The sequence below is a fragment of the Petaurus breviceps genome, unplaced genomic scaffold (assembly GCF_028583685.1).
Source record: "Petaurus breviceps papuanus isolate PSGF00001 unplaced genomic scaffold, PetGlider_PUasm1.0 90823, whole genome shotgun sequence".
Taxonomy (NCBI): Eukaryota; Metazoa; Chordata; class Mammalia; order Diprotodontia; family Petauridae; genus Petaurus; species Petaurus breviceps.
Genome location: NW_027187352.1, coordinates 23,878,374 through 23,891,447, shown reverse-complemented (window position 1 = coordinate 23,891,447; position 13,074 = coordinate 23,878,374). Strand labels below are relative to the sequence as shown.

Genomic DNA, 13,074 nt, shown 5'->3' with positions numbered 1-13,074 from the left:
CTTGGAGATTATTTAATCACACTTAGTAAATGCTGTATTTGGAATGATGTCATGTTTTGATCTTCTCTGTTCTTGGTTTGTCACTAAATAAAATAGAGAGCACCTATGCTGGTATTTTGAACCTGGGAAGTTGCCTTCTTTTGGCATTACATTACACCTCAAAAGGCATAATGTCTTTTAATTCCTCTTAGTGAACTTTGATTTTTTTAATAGTATTTTTCCTCAATTACATGTAAAGACAATTTTTAGGATTTATTTTAAAAATTTTTGAGTTATTAACTTCCTTCTTCCCTCACCTCATTTCTCCCTAGTATGGTAAGCAATTTGATATAGTTTGTATATGTGCAATCACATAAAACATTTTTTCCATATTAGTCATATTGTAAAAGAAGAAACAGGACAAAAGAAAAAAACACATAAAGCCAATGAAGTGAAACATAGCATGCTTCCATATGCATTCAAACTCCACCAGTTCTTTCTCTGGATGTGAATAGCACTGTTCATCATGAGTCCTTTGGAACTGTCTTGGGTCATTGTTAAGAACAGCTAAGTCATTCATAGTTGGTCATCGTACGATATCGTAGTTACTGTGTACAATGTTATTCTGGTTCTGCTCACTTCACTTTACATCAGTTATATAAGTCCAGGTTTTTCTAAAATCTACCTACTCATTATTTCTGGCTTTCTATATATATAATTAGCTTATTTATTCATTTTTTGCTTTCAACATTCAGTTCCACACATTTAAATTTTCTTCCCCCCTTCTCTCTCCCTCCCCAAGATGACCTATGATCTGATGTAGGCTCTGCACATTTATTACTATTGAACACATTTTCATATTAGTCATGTTTCATAGGAAAATATAATGAATAGGAGAGACCATAAGAAAGAAAAAAAAAAAAGAAAATAGTCTGCTTCACTCTGCATTTTGACTCCATAGTTTTTTCTCTGGATGTGGATGGCATTTTCCATGATGAGTCCTTTGGAACTATTTAGATCCTTGAATTCATGAGAAGGGCTAAGTCTATCAACTTCAGTCATCACACACTGTGGTAATGATTTGTTCAATGGGTCAGGAAGGTGGCAGAGTCAGGTTCTGTGGAGCTATCAGAGCTTGGTCAGGCATTACAAACACCAAGGTCATCCTGCATATTTTGAGCCATCTCCAGTCATCTCTAGTGGCTCTAGAAGAGAGAGTGAACCTGGTATTGCAGGGTCAAAGCATATAGGCAGTTTAATAATTCTTTGGGCATAATTCCAGGTTGCTCTCCAAAATGATTGGATTAATTCACAATTCCACCAATAATGAATTGGTGTCCTAATTTTTCCATATCCCCTCTAACATCTGTCACTTCCCCTTTCAATCATTTTAGTTCATCTGGTAGGTGTAAAATGATATTCCAAGGTTGTTTTAATTTGTATATAATAATTATTTAGAGCATTTTTCATATGACTAGGAATAGTTTTGATTTATTTGTTGGAAAACTGCCTGTTCATATAATCTGATTATTTATCAGTTAGGGAATGACTCATATTCTTATAGATTTGACAACATTCTTTATAATTTTGAGATATGAAATTTTTACCTGAAAATCTGTTTATAGATTGTTGCCCCTGATTTTCTATTTCCTTTCTGATCTTGACTATATTTGTTTTATTTGTACAAAGTCTTTTTAATTTGACATAATAAAAATTATCCATTTTAGACCTAACTTTGCTCTATCTATTATTTATTCATTAATTGTTTGCATATCAATAAGTCCACTAAATATTTTGTTTCATGTTCATTTAACTTTCTTGTAATATCTCTGTGGGTATAGAATACCCATAGATACACACATACATATATAAATACATATGTATCTATATCTATCTATCTATCCATCTAAAATTTGTTGAAAGACAAATTATTGTACTGTATACAATGTTTGTATTAAGGACATTGATAGAAAGACAAACATAAGGTTATATCCGTAAGATTTGAAATTGTTTTCACCACATGATCTGGTTATTATGCAATCAAATTTAAGAGTAACATCCCTTTCAGAACTTCTCTGAAAATGAAGCCTATTCCACAATTTCCAAGGGGAAATGTTTGCAAGTATCAAACAGCTATGTGGGACAGTTAAGACCTAAGATGAAATAAACTGATTAAATGTAATTTAATCTGTTACCAAACCTCACTGACAGTCTAACTAGCTTGTTTCTTTCTCATTTTTTTTGCATTTAATAATATTTTTTTTTCAATTACATGTAAAGAGTGTTTTCAACTTTCCTTTCTGTAAGATTTTGAGATCCAGCTTGTTCTCTCTCCCTCCTTTCCCTCTTCCCTCTCCAAGACAGCAAGCAATCTTTTTTCTTTTTCTTTTTTTTTTGCCTTTTTGGAGGGCAATTGGGATTAAGTAACTTGCCCAAGGTTACATGGCTACTTTTTTTGTGTGGATATTAAGTGTCTGAGGCTGGAACCGAACTCGGGTCCTCCCGACTCCAGGGCCGGTGCTTTACTCACTGCGCCACCTAGCCGCCCTAACAGCAAGCAATCTTATGTAGGTTATGAATGTATAATCATGTTAACATATTTCCACATTAGTCATGCTTAGAAAGAAGAATCAGAACAAAAGAGGAAAACCACAAGAAAGGAAAAAAGGAGAGAGAAAATAGTATGCTTCGATCTGCATTCTGACTCTCTTTTCTATGTGGTAGTATTTTCTATCATGAGTCTTTTGGAATTGTCTTGGATCATTGTATTGCTGAGAACACCTAAGCTGATCATAGCTGATCATTGCACAATATTGCTGTTACTGTGTACAATGTTCTCCTGGTTCTACTCACTTCACTCAGCATCAGTTTATGTAAGTCTTTCCGGGTTTTTCTGAAATCCATCTGCTCATCATTTCTTTTAGCACAATAGCATTCCATCACACTCATATACCACAACTTGTTAAGCCATTCCCCAATTGATGGGCATCCCCTCAATTTCCAATACTTGACCACCACAAAAAGAGCTGCTATAAATGTTTTTGCACATATAGGTTCCTTTCCCCTTTTTATAATCTGTTTGCGATACAGGTCTAATAGATTTCTGAATCAGTTTGGTTACTCTTTGGGCAGTTTCAAATTACTCTCTAGAAAGGTTGGATCAGTTCACAGTTCCACCAACAACACATTAGTATTCCAGTTTTCCCACATCTCCAACATATATCATTTTCCTTTCTTGTCATATTAGCCAGTCTGGTAGGTGTGGTGTGGTACCTTAGAGTTGTTTTAATTTGTATTTTTCTAATCAATACTTATTTAGAGTATTTTTCCATATGACTATAGATAGCATTAATTTCTTCATCTGAAAACTGCATGTTAATATCCTTTGACCATTTATGTGATCTACATTGTTAAAGGGAATGCCTATATCAGAGAAGACAAAAGTGCTGGCATCTTGGAGTGTTGTTCTTAGCATCTAATACCTATTAAATTTTACTTTTTTGGTACCACATCTCACCAGTCAGATTGGTTAAGATGACAAAACAGGAAAATGACAAATGCTGGAGAGGATGTGGACAAATTGGAACACTAAAGCATTGCTGGTGGAGTTGTGAACTGATCCAACCATTCTGGAGAGCAATCTGAAATTATGCCCAAAGGGCTATTAAAAATTCCATACCTTTTGACCCAGCAAGACCACTTCTAGGGTTGTATCCCAAAGAGATCATGGAAGACCCATATGTACAAAAAAATTTATAGCAGCTCTTTTTGTGGTGGCAAAGAAGTGGAAATTAAGGGGGTGCCCATCAATTGGGGAATGGCTGTACAAATTGTGGTATATGCATGTAATGGAATACTATTGTTCTATAAAAAACGAGGAGCAGATGCAACTTAATATTTACCTGGAGAGGTTTATATGAACTGATGCTGAGTGAGAAGAATAGAGCCAGGAGAAATTTGTACATAATTACAGACACAACATATGTGTGATGACCATCTTTGATAGACTGGACTCTTCTCAGCAATTCAGGGTTATAAGTCAACCCCAAAAGTCTCATAATGGAGAGAGATGTCTACATCCAGAGAAAGAACTGAGTTTGAATCCAGATTGAAGCAAACTACCTGCTATCTTTCTTTTTCTTGTTTGGTTTTGTTTTCTCTTTCCCATTGTTCATTCCATATGATACAATCCTTCTTTATAACCTGACTAATGTCTAATGTGAAAGTATTTGCAGATACTATACTTGATTGTATAGTATGGTATGTATAGCCGCCATGGTGGGGGGGAGAAGGGGGAGGGGAAGAAAATTCAAAACTCAAGGAATTGTGGAAATGAATCTTGTGAACTAAAAGTAAACAAATTAATAAAGACCAAAAAATAAAAAAAAAAAACAATAACTGAAAAAAAAATGAAAAAAATTTACCTTTTTCAATTTAGTCCATCATTCTAGTCTGTTGAAACCTTTCACTGAGAATGTAAGTAGAACAAATCATAAAAAATCATAGCTAGCTAATATTCAAGTATGTTTGTTATCTACAAATTTGAAAACACTAACTCCTTGATAAAATGTTAAAAAACAAAGAATGAAGGAGAAACTCCTGTGGCAATTCACAGCAATATAACTTTAAATGGAAATAAACTTATTGATTACTATTATTTGAATTCAAGCATTCAATCAGCTCTAAAAACATAGAACTGCCATATCATCTAGCTCATATATCTCCACGTAGATAGTATACCTGCAACAACACAAAAGATTTTCACTTCAATGAATTCTAGGAATGCTGGGAAAATACTAAATCCTTTTGAATTTAAGTCCAGTAAACAATGAAAACTAGAATTCAAATTTGTCTTACATGACTTGCTGTGAATGAAGCCATGTCCTCTATACTTGTGTACCTGGCCTTTACATTGGCACAGTAAGAAAAACAAGGTGAGATCTATGCTCACATGCCTCTCATGATAAAGATCTGAAGTAATATCAGTGTGTAATATCATCATGAACCACCAGGTGGGACTCGAAGTTCCAACCTCCCTCCAGGTTTCACTCTAAAACCCAAATACAACCAGCCTGGACTGAGGCTTATTATATTAGTTAGTCTCTGTTTGACGCTGAATCTTAACTACAGCCTCTCCTTGTGGATTATAATTATTACTGCTTCATAGTTAATAAAGATTGAATTTTAAATTAATGGCTTTTTTTTTTTATTTGATTAGGAGCTCTTTAAGACTTAGTGTGTGGTTGTGTTGTTTTTTACTGCAGAGTTGAAAAACATGTATACCTCTTGTGAGTACCACTTTGGAATTGGTAGATGTCAATTACATTTCTCCCTCCCTCTTGGGTCTCCCTTTGTCCACACATGTATATATTTTCTCATAAAATTATTTTCAAATCCTTAATTTTTAACTATTAATTTTTAACTGTATCATTCTGCTACACTTGTCTAGGTATGAATGGGACTCATTGAGTTCTCCCAGGTTCATATTTCCTCCCAGCTTAATACCTGTCGTTCTATAATTCTGAGTAACTGACAATATACAATCCAATTTGACAAGCATTTTTTGAGCCCCAGCAATGTGCTAAGCACTGGGGATACAGAGAGCACAATGAAAGAATCAATGCTGTGACACAGCTTAGATTTATTGGAATCAAAGAAAAACATACAAAAATGAAATATAAAAAATATCTGTAGGAAGGCATGTAGATACAATTATTTTTCATATACAAGTACTCATGGATTGGGGAATATAGTGCCTGAAGTCCATTTGATTTTTAAATATGTATTTCTTGATCTCTCTCAGTTAGGGACAGATCGTGAGAGAGCAATCATTTGTCAGGACTTTCCTGGAAAGACAGAAGAAGGGTGTGAGCTGTTCTGAGAAGGAAGTGGTAGGGAAAGTATAAATTAGATATCTATTTTTCACATGATAAAATGATATCTCTCCATGTTCATAATCAAGGAAAACGCCAACTTTTAAGTTGGGCACAGTGACCTGGCGGTATATTTTATGGACTTGGGGATAAAGATTGTGCTGGGCCATGGCATAAACAAAGTAGCGGTCATACTTCTGTAGAGTCATAAGCATAAAGAAGTCTCTAGAGGCACTTGATTTCTTACAGATGCCAACACACCAGGCAGTGTTATTTGGCACCTCCACCTCCCAGTAATATCTCATTGACCTGAAGGATTGAGTAGCAAGAACTCGGGCAAAATCTATAAATCTCCCAGCGCTGTTGGGGACTTCCTCCTGGACACCTCCATATCTCACACTCTTCAGATCCTCAGATATGATGAGACCTGGATCAGCTGTGCTGTGATCCAGAGTGATGTCCGCTGTGGAGAGAGGAAGATTTGGTTCAATCAATGGTCACATTAAAGTTGTATTTTTTCCTGGGGATTGGAGACAGGTGTTTATACCAGGGAGTAACCAACTATGTGTCACAGTGATATTCAAAGAAGTAACTTGGAAGGAGAAAGACAGCTTCACAGTATGAGGAACAAAAAGATCTTTGGTTTGTCTAGTAGCTGAAAGATTGTGTTAGATGCTTATTTGTAAATTCTGTTTCCTTTTTCTGCTCACCTCTTGGTGTGACTCACAAAACAAATATATAAGCAATGCCAGAGCTATCACAGATAACATTAGTGATTTTCAATGTGAAATTTGAGTCATCATACACTGGCTTATCTGAGGATGGTTTGAAGGCTACACAGGAGGAGGTAAGGACTGCTCCCTTTGAGCAGGACCTTGGAAAATTGATGAGGATATTCCCTACATTTTTTTTTTCTTTTTCTTTCCTTTCTTCCCTCATTTCTCTTTATGTAATTCCATCATTTTCACTCTGTGTCTGCTGTTTGTGTGTGTGTATGTGTGTGTGTGTGCATGTGTATGCCCTTCCTTTCCTCCTCTGAATCTGTCTCAAACCTTTCCTTTGCTTCATTTTTTTTCTTATTGGGGATGGTACGCCCCCATAAATCCCCACCATCTTTGTCTTCTCCAAGTACATCATACTTCACATTCTCTAAGGCTTCCAGTATCTATCACTTCTAAAAAGCTTGATGACTTACTGCCCTAAATGGCAGTGTCCCTGTCACTGTGTACTGGAAGGAGGCTTCAGGCATTCATTACTCACCTGTGTATCATTCCCAGCTGACAATGGAACCAAAACATAGTGGCAATATTTAGACTGATTCAGAGAGGGAAAACTAGAAGAGTTTGGAGAATAAGGATTCCATTGTAATTCTCTACACTCTCCTTCTTAGCAACCTTTTCATGCTCAGGGATTTAACTTTCATGCAGATGATCCACCCCCAAATTTATCTAATACAATGTCTGTTCTGAGGTCCAGATCTACATATTCATCTACTTGCAGGAAAACTCTGCCCCAGGATCCGACTAGTATGTGAACCTCAACATGCCTAAAATAGGTTTCATCATATTTACCCCTATCCTTGAGATCCTTGAGATCCTTGAGATAAGCCATTTTTACATGAGTTGTAAGGATGGGGAATATTTATTTTGGAGAAAGGAAGACTTAGGAGTCACACGGTAGCTGTCTTCAAGGATGCAAATAGTTTATATATGAAAGGAAGATACAATTTTCTCTGCTTGGCCTCTGATGCTAGACCAAGGAGAAATGGTCAGAAGTTACAATGAGGCATTAATGTGAGGAAATCCTTCCTGGTAATGAGATAATTATAGAAAAGAATGGCTTGTGTTTGGAATTATCAAGCCTCTCTTCACTGTGTGTTTTCAAGTAAGGAGGGCTGAATAAACACTTGTTAAATATTTTGTAGAAAGAATCGTTCAGGTAAAGGTAGACTATCTTATGATCACTGAAGTTCTTTCCAAACCTGACATTTTGGGACTTTGTAAAGGTGACATGGATTCTGACCCAAAGGAAAATTAGACAAGACATAGAGATGTGCTGCCTTTTTGTTATTGATTTTCTCACTCACCTTTGAAACTGAAAATCCTTTCCATAAGTCCAGGGATAGAAAAGAGCGTCATGTTTATATGGAATAATTCTATTTCCTTCTGTAGCACGGATTCATTCCTAAAGAAAACAAATGTCAAGTTTAGGTCACCAGTTGTCAGGATCAATGCCACATGGTTGACTCATTGCTCCAGTCAGTCAAGGTCCTTTGGATCAATTATTTTTTGCTATTTGGTAATGAAGTAAGAAGTGAACTTACCTGGTTAACACTCCTTTCATATCCTGAGAAGAGAAAAAAATGATATATGGTTAAGACAAGAATAGATTTCATTTAGGAAAATGAGACTTTGGAACTGATTGCTTATTCATTGCCTTGAAGACACCAAGAGAGTAGAAAGAATCTTGAAGTTTCTAGCTCTGCAGTATGTCACACGTATATCCCTTATATCCTCTCATCCAACTATCATTTTACCAAGACTATTAGTGTGACCTCCTAATTTGTCTCAGTATACAGCCTGTGGGCTGCAGACCATGTCAGTTAAATCCCAGTGTCTCTCTATCATCTCAATAATAAAATATTGGCACTTAATGGCCTTTTCTTTGGTCCTTAAAACTCTTCACAACATGACTGCAACCAATCTTTGTAGGCTCCTTTTACATTACTGTCCTTCATTCCCACTATGTTCCAGCCTCATTTTATATTACTGTTTCTTTCTCTCTGCCTTCCAGACTAACTACTCCTTCTGTTCTCTGACTTGAGCATATAGGATAGATAGAGTTGAACTTAATATTTTTTATTTAATATTTTATTTTTCCCCAGTTATATGTAAAAACATTTTAACATGTGCTTTTTAAAACTTTGAGTTCCAAATTCTTTCCCTTCCTCCCCCCACCCCCTACTGAGAAGGCAAGCAATTAGAGACAGATTATACATGCATAAAAAACACATCCATAGTAGACATGTAGTGAAAAAAAAACACAGACAAAAAAAATCAAGAACATAATTTAAAAAAAGTAATCTTTAACCTGTACTCAGACACTTATCAGTTCTTTCTCTGGGTATGTATAGAATTTTCGTCGTAAGTCCTTCAGAGTTGTCTTAGATTGTTGTATTGCTGAGAATAGTCAAGTCATTCACAGTTGAACATCTTACGATATTGCTGTTGCTTTGTAATAGTTCATTTCACTTTGCATCAGTCCATGCAATTGTTTCTAGGTTTTTATGAGAGTATCCTGCTCATCATTTCTTATAGTACAATTATATTCCATCCATAATCACAATATGTTTAACCATTTCCCAATTGATGGGCATTCCCTCAATTTCTAATTCTTTTCCCCCAGAAAGGAGCTGCTGTAAACATTTTTTGTACATATAGGTCCTTTTCCTTTTTTTTTTTTTTTAAAGCAATTGGGGTTAAGTAACTTGCTCAAGGTTACAAGGCCAGTTATTTCTGGGTGTGGTGCTAAGTATCTGAGCCTGGATTCGATCCCCCAGGTCATCCTGACACTGGAGCGGTGCTCTTACTAGCTGTGCTACCTGGCCGCCCCTCCTTTTTTTTTTTTTAAATCTCTTTGGAATACAGACCTAGTAGTGGTATTAGGTCAAAGAGTAGGCATGATTTTATAGGCCTTTCTTTGGGTGTCATTCCAAATTGCTCTACAGAATGAATCAGTTCATAACTCTACCAAGCATTAATGTTTCATTTTCCCCACATCCCCTCCAACATTTGTCATTTACCTTTTCTGTCCTATTAGCCAACCTAATACTTATGAGGGAGTATCACAGAATTGTTTTAATTGGCATTTCTCCAATCAATAGTGAGCTAGAGCATTTTTTTCATATGGTTATAGAGTTGAACTTATTACCCTAAGGTGTTAAGGAAGGGAAAAGAGAAGAGACTAAGTTAGCCTATACATTGTGAAGGATTGGGAAAAGTCCAGAGGAGTAATGGAGTATACCATTTTACTTTTTGTTTAAGACATATATTGTTCATCTTGTCATCTCCTGACTTTATATGTTTCTTCATCTTATTTTCTGTGGCTTTACCTGGAGCAAATCCGCATCTGGTTTCTTGAGCTCCTCCTCTAACTCTGTGATCCTCCTCCTTAATTCTTGACTCTGCTTGGAAAGTTCACTTATATTCTTCTGCAGGCCATCCAAACTGGTCCTCCCCTGGGTTTCCACATGTAATAGATACTTATCCTTTTCTTCCAATAGGAATTTCTTCATTTTCTGGAATTCAGACAAAGTATTCTTCTTCTGAATTTCTATTTCCTCCTATAAAGAAAGAGATGAGGCTGATGAAATACAGAAAATGAGATCAAACTGAATGGCAACAGGTGAAGGACAACATTTGTAGTTTCCAGTTGGATTCTGATTTTGTTTACTCTGTGGCTAAGGTTGGCCATGGATAGGAAGGGCCCTCTTTGTACTGTCTCCACTGCACTATGCTTGGTGCTTCAAGCACATTCTTGCCTTTGCCTGCTTAAAACTACCACATTCCTTCCCCTGGTGTTCTCTGCCTGCTGTAATTAAAGGCACAATTGATTTGAAACCTGAGGTCCTGGTTATGAATGTCCCTTGGGCCACTTACAAGTTATGTGTCTTTTGGGAAAAACAGTTAGCTACTCTGACCCTCAGTGTCTTCATTTGTGTGGACCACACTACTTCTCTCAAAAGGAAGCTTTTAGGGATGACAGCAGACAGTGCAATTCAAATACTGAAGGATCAAAATACAGATACTTACTTTTACCTGTACAAATTTCATCTTCACTTTAGCCCTCTGTTTAACAATGTTCTCAATTTTCCTCCATAAATAAATGATAGTTTCTTGGAGCTTCTTCTATAATAATAAATTATAAAAGAAAAAAACCCATCAATTGTTATATCCATGAGAGATTTTTTTCTAAGTATCCAAACCTATTCACCTGTGAATGGTTGAGATCAATTAATAATGAGACAGTAATGCTCTTTGTTTTCAAGCTAAAGGTACAATTCAAAACTTGGAAGACCATGGTCTATGTGGGCAAGTGATTACAATGTCCCAACCCTTTCAGAAAGCATAATTCTGAGATATAACAGTAGTCTCTTTTTGTCCTGTTCTCCAGAAGGAGGTAACTTTCCAGTGTAAAAAGCAAAGAAAAAATGTAGCTGAACTTTCTTGGCCTTCTCTGTATGGGCATGAAGAGTACATGAATGTGGTACTAACTGTTGTATCAGGTGAAGATGGCCCTGACAATCTCAGATTCCCAGAATCAGTTCTCTAAAAAGAACAGTGGTTCTTCCAGAACATAACACCAAGAGACATTTCAATCAAATCTAGAATAAATTCTTGGATTTCTGTTGATCTCCATCTATAAGGAAAGGCTCAGGCTGGGGTCAAAGAATACAGCACATTTCAATCCACCAAGAATATTTTGAGGAATAATATGTAAATCTATCAGCACATGAAAACACTACATCTCCTTCTAAGATTACCTTTGCAGGATATAGTAAAATTTCCAAATGAACATGTGGATAGAGTGAGGGATCCATTACTTACCCTGTAGTTCTTAGCAGCCTCATCTGTGCAATAGAGTTTGTGACCTTCATGCTCCTGGGACTGAGGACAGGACACACAAACTACACTCTGGTCATCCTCACAGAACAGCTTCTGCTCTTTCTGATGTATTTCACACTTGCCATGGCCTTCAGGGTACTGCAAACAACTGGGTCTATTTTTTTTTGCACTAGCTGCCAGTTTCCCAAGATGAACATTGGTTTGGAAATCCCTCAGCTGGGAGACACTCTTGCACTCTGGACAAGAGAAAGGGGTTGAGGCTTCCTTCTGGCTGCTGAGAAAGCAAGCACGGCAAAAACTGTGGCCACACTCAATGGAAATTGGGTCTGTGAAGTACTTTGTGCAGATGGAGCAGATGAGCTCTTTCTGGAGGTCTTCAATCATCTCTGGGGAAAAGGCCATGTTTCTGAGGAAAGTGAATGGGAAAATTCAGTGACTTGGTCTTGAGACAGAAGTGCCCTTTTTTACTTGGCCACTTTTGATTCATCAAATTTATCATTTCCTTTAGTTTTCATTTTTCTAGTACAAAGAGTGAGTGAAGGGAAAACAAAATTGTTCACATTATGGAGCTGGGGAAACTGAGGTGAGAAATAGGTGAGCATTTTGACTCCTCTTAAACCACTTGACCAGCTAACAACTTCAGTGAAACAGTATTCTCAATTAGATTCAAAATTTTATTTAGATGAAGTTTGCTATTATCTCACCCCAAGCCTTCTTAATAATTTCAGTTATGATATGAATAACCTTTTCTTCCTCTCAGCATCTTTTTCATTCTTCCTCTCTCCTTCCTTTTCAATCTCTTCAAAAATTTTTTTGATGCTTTTTTGCTTTCACACCTCAGTCATTTGGGGAAATTCTCTACTCCTTCCCATCAGCCTCTGACTTATAATGATGAATGAACAACCCAAAACAACAGTTCTCCTAAGTCAAACCTCAAATAAATCATGTCTTACAAAGAAAGAAAGGAGGTCCATTTCCTTAACTTTTCTTTGTCATTATAGTTACAGTTTTGTTTCATCCCCCTGCATGTGTATGGTTATAGTCTGTTTATGCTGGTTTTCTTGGTTGTGTTTGTTTTTGTCTGCATCTGAGCTTATGCCTTCCTTGTTCCTCTGATGTAACAATACTATTCCATACTAATCAATGATCACAGCTTACTATGCAATCTTCATTCTATAGGCACCCATTTTGTTAGAAATTTTTGGCTACGAGGACAGAGGTTTGTGATGAATTTTTGGGCATATGTGGCACTACTTTTCTTTCTTTAACCTTCATGGAATATGTGCCTAGGATTGAGATCTCTGAGTCAAAAGCTATGGAGCCTGGACACCAGTCCCATTTTTGAGGATCATTACAAATTGCTGTCCAACTTACAGCTCCACCAGGAGTGCCTTGTGTACTTGCCTTTCCCCAGTCCCTTCAGCATCATCTACTTCCATCTCTATCTTGGCCAATTTTAGAGTGTGAGGTCAAACCTTTGCAATTTTCTTACCATTAGTGACTTGGAGTGTTCTATCACATAGGAGTTGGTCCTTTTAGGATCATTTTCAAAATTCATAAAGGGAGAAATTTGGGATAACGTGGATGAGAGAAGTCAT

At 36.6% G+C, this 13,074-nt stretch overlaps 1 protein-coding gene across 1 annotated transcript; it reads right to left on the bottom strand.

Annotated features, from left to right (window-relative positions):
- Positions 1-5,782: 5,782 nt before the first annotated feature.
- Positions 5,783-11,878, bottom strand: LOC138148413 (probable E3 ubiquitin-protein ligase TRIML1). Its single transcript, XM_069071071.1, has 5 exons — positions 11,459-11,878; positions 10,670-10,759; positions 8,176-8,198; positions 7,939-8,036; positions 5,783-6,315 (listed from the first exon to the last, which is right to left on the bottom strand). Exons 1-5 carry the CDS (start codon positions 11,876-11,878, stop codon positions 5,783-5,785), a joined length of 1,164 nt encoding a protein of 387 aa, XP_068927172.1.
- Positions 11,879-13,074: the final 1,196 nt, after the last annotated feature.